This window comes from Mesoplodon bidens (assembly GCF_964165515.1).
Source record: "Mesoplodon bidens genome assembly, chromosome: 8".
Classification (NCBI taxonomy): Eukaryota; Metazoa; Chordata; class Mammalia; order Artiodactyla; family Ziphiidae; genus Mesoplodon; species Mesoplodon bidens.
Genome location: NC_138165.1, coordinates 94,471,469 through 94,484,365, shown reverse-complemented (window position 1 = coordinate 94,484,365; position 12,897 = coordinate 94,471,469). Strand labels below are relative to the sequence as shown.

Sequence of the window (12,897 nt, the reverse complement as noted above, 5' to 3'; positions counted from 1 at the left end):
TTGCTTTATAAAGCCAGTAACAAACTTCTTTGGAGTTGATCGTTAAAAGAAAAAAGGCACAAAGTGATTGGTTTACTGATAATATATAATAGCGTAAGAGTTGTCTGATTTTCAAAGCATGGCTCTTTGGGAGTAGGGCAAAGGTAATTCTTAAATATACCTCTTTTGATATATCTTTTTTTCTCTGTTAAATCATTCTCCATAATGGAAAAGCTTTTTGTTTTAATTGGTATTTATACTTCAAAAAAATAACAAGGACAAATGTTTATTTGTCAGACTTACATAGGGTTTTTTTGTTTGTTCGTTTTTCTTAAATTACAGGAATTTCACCTTTAAATCCAAGAACTCCTCGGCTTTATGCCTTGATTCAGACAGTGAAGATGAGCTTAAACGCTCTGTGGCCCTTAGCCAGAGACTTTGTGAAATGTCAGGCAGTGAACAGCAGCAGGAAGACCTGGAAAAGGTAAGTAATTTCTCACCAAAATATCTGACTGTCCAAACAAATGCCTTTCATAACCAGCATCAGCAAACTTAATAAATACACAGGATAGATCATTTCTTGTGAAAGAGGATTTTTCAGATGTACTCTTAGCACCTTTCACTATGCAGTACGATATTATTAACTGTAGTCACCGTACTGTACATTACATCCCTGTGACTTTTTTATTTTATAACTGGAAGTTTATACCTTTTTGCCCCTTCACCCATTTCACTCACTCCCTAGCCCCCACCTCTGGTAACAACCAATATGTTCTCTGTATCTGTGAGCTTAGTTTTTTTGTTTGTTTGTTTTTTAGATTCCACATGTAAGTGAGATCATACATTATTTGTCTTTGTGTAACTTATTTCCCTCAGGATCCTTCAGTGATGTCACAAATGGCAAGATTTCTTTCTTCCTTCCTTCCTTCCTTCCCTCCCTCCCTCCGTCCATTCCTTCCTTGTTGCTATGCGCGGGCTTTCTCTAGTTTCAGCCAGAAGGGGCTACTCTTTGTTGCGGTGCGCGGGCTTCTCATTGCGGTGGCTTCTCTTGTTGCGGAGCGCGGGGCTCTAGGCGTGCGGGCTTCAGTAGTTGTGGCGCGTGGGCTCTAGAGCACAGGCTCAGTACTTGTGTCGCACAGGCTTAGTTGCTCTGCGGCATGTGGGATCTCCCCGGACCAGGGCTCAAACCCGTGTCCCCTGCGTTGGCAGGTGGATTCTTAACCACTGTGCCACCAGGGGAGTCCCTATCACTTTAAACTCCAAGATTGCTATATTTGTAGGCATTCTGGTTTCTTCTAAAAGCAGCTCTATTCTTCAGGATTCAAAATCTTGCAGACTAGAACCTGATAAGTCTGAATTGGAAAACTCAGGATTTGACGGAATGAGTGAAGAAGAGCTTCTAGCAGCTGTTTTAGAGATAAGTAAAAGAGAAGCTTCACCATCTCTCAGTCATGAAGATGATGATAAACCAACCAGCAGCCCTGATACTGGATTTGCAGAAGATGATATTCAAGAAATGCCTGAAAATCCAGACCCTGTGGAAACTGAGAAGCCAAAAACAGTCACAGAGCCCGGTAGGTTTAATGAAAATAAACATCTGTTAAACAGGCACAACTGTGTTCCAAAGCTTTATAGTAACAAATGACTTCTACATAATGGGAGGTGAGATGGATCTGAATAACAGATCTAATAATATTTTTGTGCTTTTTTTTTTTCTAACGGTTTAGAAAAATGAGAAGCAAATATTGTGAGTTAGTATCCAGAGGCTAGTGGTAAGGTATGCCATGTCCCTTTAGGTGTACATCAAAAGAAAAGTTAGTATTCTTGTGCATTTAAAAAATGTTTGTGTCAGTTTTTGGTCACTTTTTTCACACCACTACTCTCAGAAATTTGTGTAATTCTTCATTTTTGTATATCTGAACTTATACCAAGTTTTAATGTATAAATAAGTTCTCCATTCTTCTCTGGGTTTATCCCTTCATAATGGTGGCAAGACCACTGAACTAAGAGGGTCTTGGGTGTCTAGTCTTAGCTATACCACCTACTAGTTATAAATTTCTAAATTGGTAATTTAACCTCTTTGATACTCAGTTTTTTTACCTCTGTATGGGGAATCTACCAGACATACTTCAGGTAGTTGTGGGTAGAATGTTAGATAGTATATACATATTATGTAAAGTGCTATACAGATAAAAATTATTTTTGTGGTAATTATTACTCATATTTTGTTATTTCTCAAGCTATCACTGCAAACAACAGAGCTGAGCCTCCTTGCCTTGCACTATGGGTATTTTAAGGTTTTTTAAGTAGAAAATTTTCACTTCCTTTCCTGGGGCCAAGTCTAATATTTTCTCCTGATATCTTTAGTATCTATATCTTTAGTATCTGTATCTAGGTAGCTAGCTAGCGTGTTTCCGTATATCAAGCCTAGGATTTTGGAGATGAAGAGAATGGTAGTATATCACAAAATTATTTTCTGTATTCTTGGGGTTGTTAGGGCCTCCTCAGTTTTGAATTATTTTATGTGCAAGTAAAATAAGAGTTAGTATTTCCTCAATTTAACTGGAAACAAAAAGCTGATGATTTTTGTATATAGATGTTTCCTTTTTTTTTCTTTTTTCTTTACACCCTTTTTTACCTCTTGATGCAAGTACCCTTATGAAGTCCCCTTCTCTTACTAAACTTATAATCACTGCCCTTGGAAGTGAATCCTAGATACTAGATCATTTCATCAGTAAGGATTTCAGTATCACTAAAAGATAAGAACTCTTTTTACAAAAACCTATCCTCCATATCATTATCATACTTTAAAAATCAATAATAATTCTAAGGAACGATCAGATGTGATCAAACGCTCCATAAGGTTTTATTTTGAAAGTTTCAAGTCCAGAGAGAAATTGAAGAATAAAACAATATACACTTTTATACCCTTCACCTAGATTCATTAACATTTTGTCACATTTTTTTCTCTCCCTTCCACACTGCCCCTGTGTGTATGTGTAGTTGTGCAGCAGTTACCCCAAAATCAGTGCTTTACAACAACAGTAATTTTAATATCTCATTACTATGGATTGACTGGTCTTAGCTGGTAGTTTTTCTGCTCTGTGTGATGTTGGCTGAGGTTTAACTGCGCTACAACATCCAAGATGGCTCACCTTGGCACATGGGTTGTGTTGGTTAGAAGGGTCAGCTGAGCTGGCTAGATATCCTCTCTGTTCTTCTGGTCCCCTCTCCCTGGCCATCTCCCTTCCCCTCTTTCCTCAGCTTTTCATCTCTTCATGTAATCTCAGGGCCTCTCCCTTCCTGTATGGCCTCTTCAGCATGGTAGCCAAACTTCTTACATGATAGCTCAGAGCTCCCAAAAGCACAAAAGAGGCTGCTGCCAAGCCTCCTTAATGTGTAGGCTCAAAATTAGGACAGAATCAATTCCACCACATTTCTTTAAAGCACTCACAGGATCTGCCCAGATTCACTGTGAGGTGGACCACACAGAGTTAGAATACCTGTAGGCATGGTTCATTGGAGGCCATCTTTAGAGATTGCGCATGTGTGCGCGCACACACACGCACACACACACACACACTTTTCTTAATGGAACCATTTGAAGTTGCAGGTATCATAATACTTCACCCTAAAATACTTCAGCCTGACTCTCCTAAGTACACGGAAGTTTTCCTATATAACAATTATCATACCTAAGAATATTAACAGTAATTCCATATATAGTTCTAATATAGAGCCCACATACACATTTACCCAATTACCTCCAAAATATTTTTTACACTTTTTAAAAAGTCTAGAACCCAAAGCTTACCCCCTGCATTTGGTTGTTAGGTCCCTTTAGTCTCTAGTCAGGCCAATTTTTCTTTGAAAGACTCCCATTATGGATTGTCCTACTGTTCTTTAAGTATAAGCTAGGTTTTTTTCCCCATACCCTAAAACTTCAGAGCCTGGAGATGGTTTTTGCCTTCTTGCCCATTGCCATTTCCAACTCCTTGTCTTCTTTCATCCTACAAAAACCCCAGCTCCTTTGGTACGTGACTTCAGACTTTGCCACCTATTTTCTCTGTCTGTAGCTCTCTTTTACCTTCCAGTCACTCCATGCCCATCAGCATTCTTAGGGCTTTCAACATCCTCATAAATGACCATTTCAACAGCCTGGTTTCTCAATTCCTAATCTTATTTCCAAAGAACTTTTCTTCTACCCCATCTTGATAACTGCCAAAATTCATACCCTAAACCAGTAGTTCTCAAAAGTGTGTCCCCAGGCCATCAGTATCATGTAGGAGCTTGCTGGAAATGCCATTCTTGACCCCTCCGCACACCTACTGAGTGAGAAACTCTGGATGTGGGGCTCAGCATTCTGTGTTTTGATTCCAGTTGATTCTGATGCATGCTGAAGTTTGAGAACCACTTCCCTAGACTTTGTCATCATCAGTAAATGTACCGCCTTTGAAATCTTAATTTCAAATATTCTTCTCTAACCCTTCTCTCCCCCAGCTCACCTAATATCATATTCTTATTTCAACAATTACTTGATCTCATTAAGACTTCCAATCCATTGTCTTCTACTTTTTGCTATTCATCACCTCCCTCTTGTCACCACTTCCCTCCCCAGCCTATATGCCATATTTTGGTACTTCTATCTCTTTCCTCTATTTTCTTCTCTCAGTCGCCTAACAAAGTCCCATCTCCCAGTTCAACCAGCTTCTTATTCCATGCCTACATCCAAGCAGTTGAAGATTGCTGGAGAAAAGTCCCCAAACTGTGCTGACTATACTTTCCTCAAAATCATGACTACGGGGCTTCCCTGGTGACGCAGTGGTTGAGAGTCTGCCTGCCGATGCAGGGGACACGGGTTCGTGCCCCGGTCCGGGAAGGTCCCACATGCCGCGGAGTGGCTGGGCCCATCAGCCATGGCTGCTGAGCCTGCACGTCTGGAGCCTGTGCTCCGCAACGGGAGAGGCCACAACAGTGAGAGGCCTGCGTACCACTGAAAAAAAAAAAAAAAAAAATCATGACTACGCTCTTACATGGGCACTACATGCTGCTAGTCAGTTCTGTTATAGTTCCTTAGTAAATTTCTTTTCTTGGTCTCCATGTCTTTCTCAAATCTGTAGTTCTCCTTCCACACATACTCTAGGCACATAACTTAGCTGTATACCTTTCAAAGAAAATAGATGCAGTCAGATGAAAACTCTGCCTTCACCTTTGTTATGGAGGAAATGTCCCTCTTCTTATTTAAGGCCAATCCCTCCATTCATATCCAAGATCTCATCTACTTGTGCCTTCTAAAGACTTTCCCTCTTGAAATGATACTCTTTCTCTTCTGCATCAGGTCTTCCCTCTTCTAAATTATTCCTGGTGTGCCTTAATGTCACCCATCTTTTTAAAACTCTCATGACCTTGTGTTTCCCTCTAGCCACTGCTCCCTTTCTTTGCTCCCTTCCCAGAAAAATCCTTTCAAAGAGTTGTTTTATTCATTCTCTCTACTTTCTTACCATCTCCCATTCTCTTGTCAACCCTCTCCAAGTGGGCTTTCATCCCCAGCACTCCACTGAAATGGTCTTTATAAAGTTTGCATTAGCAATTTTCATACAATCCATCACTCCCTCCTTAACATTTAAAGCTTTATAAACTTTTTTCTATAAACTATTCTTGCCATGGTTTTTTCTTCCTACTAAACCAACTGTTCATTCCAGGTTTTATGGTTTTGTTTTTTTGCTTCCCTCATCAGAACTCTAACTGTTGGAGTATTCCCAGGACACTGTCCTTAGCTGTCTTTTTTTCTAAAGTTCTCTCCCTGAGTGATCTCAGACATTACCATAACCTCACATACTGATGAAATATCAAAGTCATATCCCTAGCCCGGATCTCTCCCCTGAGCTTTAAACTTACACATGTAAATGCCTACTTGAAATGTCCATTTGGCTGTCTAATTTTTAACCACCCCCCGCCCCCCCTTAACCCTGCCCCACGTCAGCAGATGGTACCACCATCCACCACTTTTTTTTTTTTTTTTTTTTGCGGTACGCGGGCCACTCACTGTTGTGGCCTCTCCCATTGCGGAGCACAGGCTCCGGATGCGCAGGCTCAGCAGCCATGGCTCACGGGCCCAGCCGCTCCTCGGCATGTGGGATCCTCTCGGACCGGGGCACGAACCCGCGTCCCCTGCATCGGCAGGTGGACTGTCAACCACTGCGCCACCAGGGAAGCCCCATCCACCATTTTTTGACTCAGGCCAAAAAATATGTCTCCCTTGATTTTTTTGTTTTACTTCACACCTTACATTCAGTCCATCAATAAGTCTAGTCTGCTCTACCTCCAAAATATATCCTGAATTTAATCATTTATCAACATCTTCATAGCTGTAACTCTAGCCTTCCATCTCTCACCTGGTCCACTACAGTTGATTCCTAATGTCTCTTCTGTCACTCTTGCCCCACTACAGACTTCTTTCATGAACAAAGCAGCCAACATAATCTTTCTGAAGCTTAAATCACACGGTCACCCTTCTGCTTAAAACTTGTGATTTCCCATTACACTTAATCCAAGCTTCTCACCATGGCCTATCTTTACCTTCCCCCTCTTTCATTCTGCTGTTTTAGCCATACTAGCATTCTCTCTGTGTCCCTCATGCTAAGCTCATTTTCATCTCAGAAGCTTTGCACTTAAGTGCCTTCAGGGCAAGGGCCATCTTGCCTTAATTATCACTATATCCCCAGCTCTTTAGCAGTGCCTGGCATATAGTAGATTCTCAATAAATATTTGGGGCTCATCAGATTGGTTGTCTCATGAATCAACTAAGGAGGGGAAGGAATACTGGTTAAGTAAGGTTTTACTGTTAGTCAAAGGGAGGAGAAGAGTGTATGCAAAGGCCCAGACATGAGAAAGGCCATGGTAAGTTAGTGGACCTACAAAAGTTCAGAATGATCTGCATAGCTGGAACATAGTGTTGAGGGGGGAAAGCAAAAAGTTGAGACTAGAGAGTTATGCAGTCTCCAGTTTTTACATGGCCTAAAACCATGTTTAGGAGTTTGGACTTTTATTTCAAAAGCATTAGGAAGTTACTGAATAATTTTAAGTGAAAAAGTATTTGATAAAGATTTATATTTGAAAAAGATCATTTCTGGCTGCAGTGTAGTGCATAAATTAGAGAAGAACCGAAGTATCTTGTGAGACCTGTTTGGCAGTTATTGCAGTAGTCCAGACCAAAAGTTAATGGTGCCCTAAGCCAAGGTTTTGGCATTGAAAAGAAAAACAGTTGGGACTTCCCTGGTGGTCCAGTGGTTAAGACTCTGCAGTCCCAGTGCAGGGGGGCCGGGTTCGATCCCTGGTCAGGAAACTAGATCCTGCATGCCGCAACTAAAAAATAAATAAAAAGGAGCCTGCATGCCGCAACTAAAAAAAAGATCCCACGTGCCACAACTAAGACCCAGCGCAGCCAAATAAATAAATAAATATTTTTAAAAAAAGAAAGAAAGAAAAGCAGTTGATGGATTCGAAAGATAATTAGGAAATAATGATTTATGTTACATGAAGGGATAAATGAGAAGTCAAAATGACTCCCAGGTTTCTATCTTCAAAAAAAAAAAACAACTAAACTGGGTGGACAGTGATCCCAGTGACTGAAATATAGAATGTAGGAAAGGAGCAGCTTTCAATTGGGGTGGGAGAAGTGGCAGATAATATATTTAGTATAAGAATGTTTGAGTTTTAACACATGGTTCCCCTCTGTGTTTTTTATTTCATGGTCATATTTGTTCCTAGATCTGAAATGTTTTTTTGTATCCATCTGATAATGTTGTCCTGAAGACAGATGTATATTGATTTTTAGCATCTCAAAGTAAACTTTCTTACATCTGTTTTCTATCACATGGATAGTAGTGTAATCCTAGTGTAATTCTAGGATTGTGTGAGGTACATTGGTACATTGAGTGCTGAAAATTATTGGTTAAGAAAAATTGTGCCTCTCTCACCTTCTTCTTATGAGTATGTTTTGATAATAAAAGTAATAATGCTCATCTTATGCCCTAAAATAGCAGCCTCAATTCCCCAATCTTTCTTCCACTTGAAACGCTCAACATCAACTAACTTTGAATGTCATGATGCCAAATTTCCAGAAGTGGTCTGATTGGTTGATTCTTTCAGATATTCATTCCTGGTCCAGTAAGCTAAGGCCAGAGGGACAGGTGGGATCTTATACGCCTCAGAGCTGCCCCTTGGAGGCTATGGAAAATGACCTTCTCCAAGAATGGAGGAGTATAATTTTTTTTAATTGGAATCATACTGCTTTTTGCACTTAATAATATCCTGAGTTTCTTTTCCTCTTTTAATGAACATTCAGAATTAGTTTCAATGATAAATACTCAGTCAGCAAGTCAGCTCAATTAAAAAATGATGACTAGTTGCTGACTTAGAGTCTAAAATCAAGATGCTGTAAGCTTCAGAGTTGTCTGTGCTATAGAAAATTATCTACCATTTAAATGGTTACAATGCAGTATTGGGGCAGGTAAAGAGCACTTACTAATTTTAAAACAATCCATGTGAAATAAATCTGTAAAGGTAGTTCTTGTTAACCAGTTGAATTCTTTTTATGAGAACTTCCTTAACTTACTAAGATGAAAATGTTTGCTTTGGTAAAGTGTTTGAGAAGGGAGAGAGGGAAGGAAGTTCCTTCCTCTTCTCCCCACTCTTACCTATACTAAAAATAATGAAATTCAGATAACCAGAACAAAATTATGCCTATATTATTTATTCCAGCTAGCCATAATCTAGAAATTGAGAATGAACAGAAAGAAATAAAAGGTTAATATTTTTTCTTACCTCCTTGGATGAATGTTTTAAACATATATGTTGTCATATACTTGTATGGTACATGAGATGTTTATTACATATTTTGTGTAGCTCTTTTGATTTAGAATATGTTCAAGGCTCATTTGATTATTAATGTAAAAATGCTCATATGACATACAGTGTAACAAATGGGAAAATCTCAGTAATTAGCCTAAGTATTCTATCCTAATTCTTAACTTCATTTACCCTAAACAATACTTTATTCCTAGTACTTGGTCATGTGACATGACATTTGAATATGGCTATTTATTCTTCTCCATCCTTAATCATAGTGTTTCTGATGATTGCTTAAGTTTCAGAACCATTGCTCTAGGTCAGTGTTTCTCAACCAAGGGCAGTTTTGTCCCCCAGGAGACATCTGACAATGTCACTTTTGGTTGTCACAACTGGGGAGTGTGGGGTTGCTACTGGCATGTAGTAGGTAGAGGTCAGGAATATTGCTAAACACTATATAGTGTACAGGGCAGCCCCTCTCCCCACACCAAACAAAAAATTATCCCACCCAAAATGTCAATAGTGCTGAGATTGAGAAACCCTGATCTAGATATGTAGTAAGGTGAGATTGTGTGTCCCAAGCAGGTTATGTCTGAGGTTAGGATACATTACTCTTTGAACAGTGCATGTCACTCTAGTGCAGAGAGTTCAGTTTATAAGAGGATATCCCAGTTATGTTATGTTCTGCTTCCTCAGATCCTGCCAGTTTTACCGAGATAACTAAAGACTGTGATGAGAATAAAGAAAACAAAACTCCAGAAGGATCTCAAGGAGAGGTTGATTGGCTCCAGCAGTATGATATGGAGCGTGAGAGGGAGGAACAAGAGCTTCAGCAGGCGTTGGCTCAGAGCCTTCAGGAACAAGTAAGAGATATTTATATTGCTACTTTCTCCATACCTGTCTTTTCCAAGAAATAGAACCATAATAATAGTAAAAAACATTTGTTAAGCGCTATGTGTCAGGCATTATTCCAGGTGATTTACATACGGTGAACCACTGAGCCACCAAAACAAAGTAAACTTGTTTGGGGCTTTTGCCTTGGGTTTGAAACAGAAACATTGGTCCTTTTTCTTTTTTAAAAAACCCAAATGCAACAAAATGTCTTGTTGGTTACCTCCTATTACTATAATTTATTGCACACTAAAGCAAGACGAGTTGTTAGGGATCATCCCTAGTCCAACTTTATTTTGCAAGCAGTTGAAACAGCCGGTATACCATGATGATTTTATCATTAATATTTTAAGGCAAAATGTTTTGGTCATTTTCTCACAATATGAATCCTTTCCTATGAATTATTTGAACATAAAATTCTCTGGAATATTGTCTGAAATTTTAGATTTTAGTCATAGACTAACATTTATCTGCTCTTTTCTTTATGTAGTTATCTATTCTTCAATTTTTAGTTCTTTATGCTTATATTTGCCAAAGCTGGTTGATTTGCACTGTTGCAGTCAGCTGAGGTATCTGACTAAAAGGTGATATTTTGATGGTTCTCTAATCCTATACAATGCATGTTAGTAATAAAAATTTGCCAAGACTCCCTAGAATGAATGCACAATTTTAGTGTTTGCAAATATCAGATTAAGAAGTCTAATGTCACTAGAATATTGGGCCTTAATTTAAACTGCACATTAATATTATCTGGGGAACTGTAAAAAAAATACTGATGCCTGGGTTGTTCCGCCCCTCAGAAATTCTGATGTAATTGATCTGGAGTTTGGTCTGGCATCTAGATTTCTTTTTTTTTTTTAATAATGGTTAAAAACAAAAAACAAAAAACAAAACTTCCCCCAGTGATTCTAATGTGCAGCCAAGGTTGAGAACTCCTTCTTTAAAACTATTTCAGAGCCAGCTGCTCTGTATCCTTTTATTGATATTTATAAGAAGTACCTCCTTAGTTGCCTTGTCATCAAGATGTGTATATGTCAAACTATCTTACAAATAATATATAGTAATTATTTGTTACAGAAAACTTAGTGTAAAAGGCCATGGTTTGGTTTCTTAACAATAGTTCCTTATAGTGCAGAAAAAGAAAAAATTCAGCAACCCTCCTTTTCTTAGACAAAAGACATATATTTTTCTTGTCAGCTGACCCATTTAAAACTATCTTATTTTTCTCAGATATGAGGATAGGATTATGAGATGAAGTTTCTTTAGTTTGGTATACCCGCATCATTCTATTAATTACTAAAAGAGTGTCCTTTACCTTCTTGTTTCAGCATAGACTTTATATACTTGGATACATTTCAGTAATCATATTTCCTCTCAGAGAATACCTCTGTAACTTTCTTCAACACAGTATTATTACTCCCAGGACTATAATGCAGAATAGTTCATTCTAAGCTTCTTATACATTTAAGTAACTTTAACAACAAGTCTAGAATTGAGAAAAGTATAAAACAATTTTACTTTTTTTTTTTACTCATGCATCCTTTATAAGTTATCTTTTCTCTGAAAATGAGAGGGAAATTTTTTTTTGTAGTAAACGTTTTCCTATTCCTTTTATAATGAATCATCTCATTGAGACATTTTCAGAGGTACAATTTTTTTCTAAGAAAACCTCATATGTATTAGAAAAGCAACAGGCAGCAACATTCATTTAGTATTTACCAAGCTTCTTTTACGTGTTTATGGTTTCTTTAACAAGAATAAAAATAGAAATCTATGAATAATATGTTACGGAAATATTGTTTATCTTGATGTCATAGGCGTAGGGTCTGTGCTAGAGCCAGCTCCCTGTCAGCTTAGGAGAGCCCACTATACATACTTCCCAAATCTGCATTCAGAGTCATATTGGTAGCTTAAAATTGGCCATGGTAGTATTTATACCAAGGAACTTGGCAAATCCTGTAAATCAGGAGAAGAAAAGAGAGCTATTCACTAAGTATCTGCTATGTTCCAGGTATCTCATACATGTTAGGAGAAAAGGGAATTACATCATAATGTCACATTGAATGGCTTTTGATTGGCAAGCCAAGCATCACTAACTAGAAGAGATAGCATTTAAGCCTTTTTAACCCCCAGGTTTTTGTTTTAGGAAGACAGTGTTGGAAAAAGTAAAGAACTTCTCCATATCCCTCAAGAGGTCATATTCCAAACATCCATAAGATTATAGAAAACATTATTAGCAAATACTTTCAGAGCAGTGGATTTTATCCTCATTAAATAAGTTTAATCAGTACTTCTTTAAATACCTTAGTTTTGTTCTTATCCCTTTAGGAGGCTTGGGAACAGAAAGAAGATGATGACCTCAAAAGAGCTACGGAGTTAAGTCTTCAAGGTATGGAGATTAATTACATTTTTTTAATATGCTGAAATGTATCACACACAGAAGAGCATATAAAATGTTTTTGTTATTTTTAATAACAGTAACAAATTTGAACACCTCCCAGGTAAAGATATAGAACCTTAGAAGTTACCTGTATTCACCTTCCCTTCCCTCCCTCCCAAAGGAAACCACCATTCTAACATTTGTATTCATCATTAGCTTACCTTTTCTTAAAAAAAAAAAGTTACCATGCATATTCATATCCCTAAACAATACTTTTTTGACATTTTAAATATGAGCTTTATTTTAAAATTAAAGAAACTCTGAAAATAAACGCTTTTTTACAAATTTCATCAAACACTTAAAACATAATCTGGGAATGTTAAACATTAATTCTTAATTCAAAATAATGACATTCATAGAATATATCCTGGTGCTGGCCAATATGGAGTTTACTTAAATCTAGTAGATTTTATGTAAGCTTAACCATTAATCCTTCCTAAAATTCAGTGATTATGATTCAACTTTATAAGGTTAAGCAAGTCTTCTGTGTAATACCCTCATATAACTTTTTCAAATACAAACATTTATACCAGCAAGGAAATTATTAAAACGTATATAAGTTATGCTGAGGGGCTTGATTAAAAGGATTTCTATATAGAGAGAGGCGTCTCACCTTAGAAAGCACACACACACACAAAACCACTTAATTGAATATAAGATGCCAGGACATTCTTTTAGTTATGTTCCACAGCACACTGCACATTTATAAGTGTCATTCTATTATATATGAACTGAAA

General features: G+C 37.8%; 1 protein-coding gene across 6 annotated transcripts in view; it reads left to right on the top strand.

Moving 5' to 3' along the window:
- Window positions 1-12,897, top strand: part of USP37 (ubiquitin specific peptidase 37) — a 96,124-nt gene that overhangs the window by 65,694 nt on the left and 17,533 nt on the right. For all 6 annotated transcript variants that reach the window (XM_081243292.1, XM_081243294.1, XM_081243289.1 and 3 more), the window contains 4 exons: window positions 322-463; window positions 1,298-1,553; window positions 9,526-9,692; window positions 12,049-12,109. In XM_081243292.1, coding sequence (XP_081099418.1) covers window positions 322-463; window positions 1,298-1,553; window positions 9,526-9,692; window positions 12,049-12,109 — 626 coding nt within the window. The remainder of the gene's footprint in view (window positions 1-321; window positions 464-1,297; window positions 1,554-9,525; window positions 9,693-12,048; window positions 12,110-12,897) is intronic.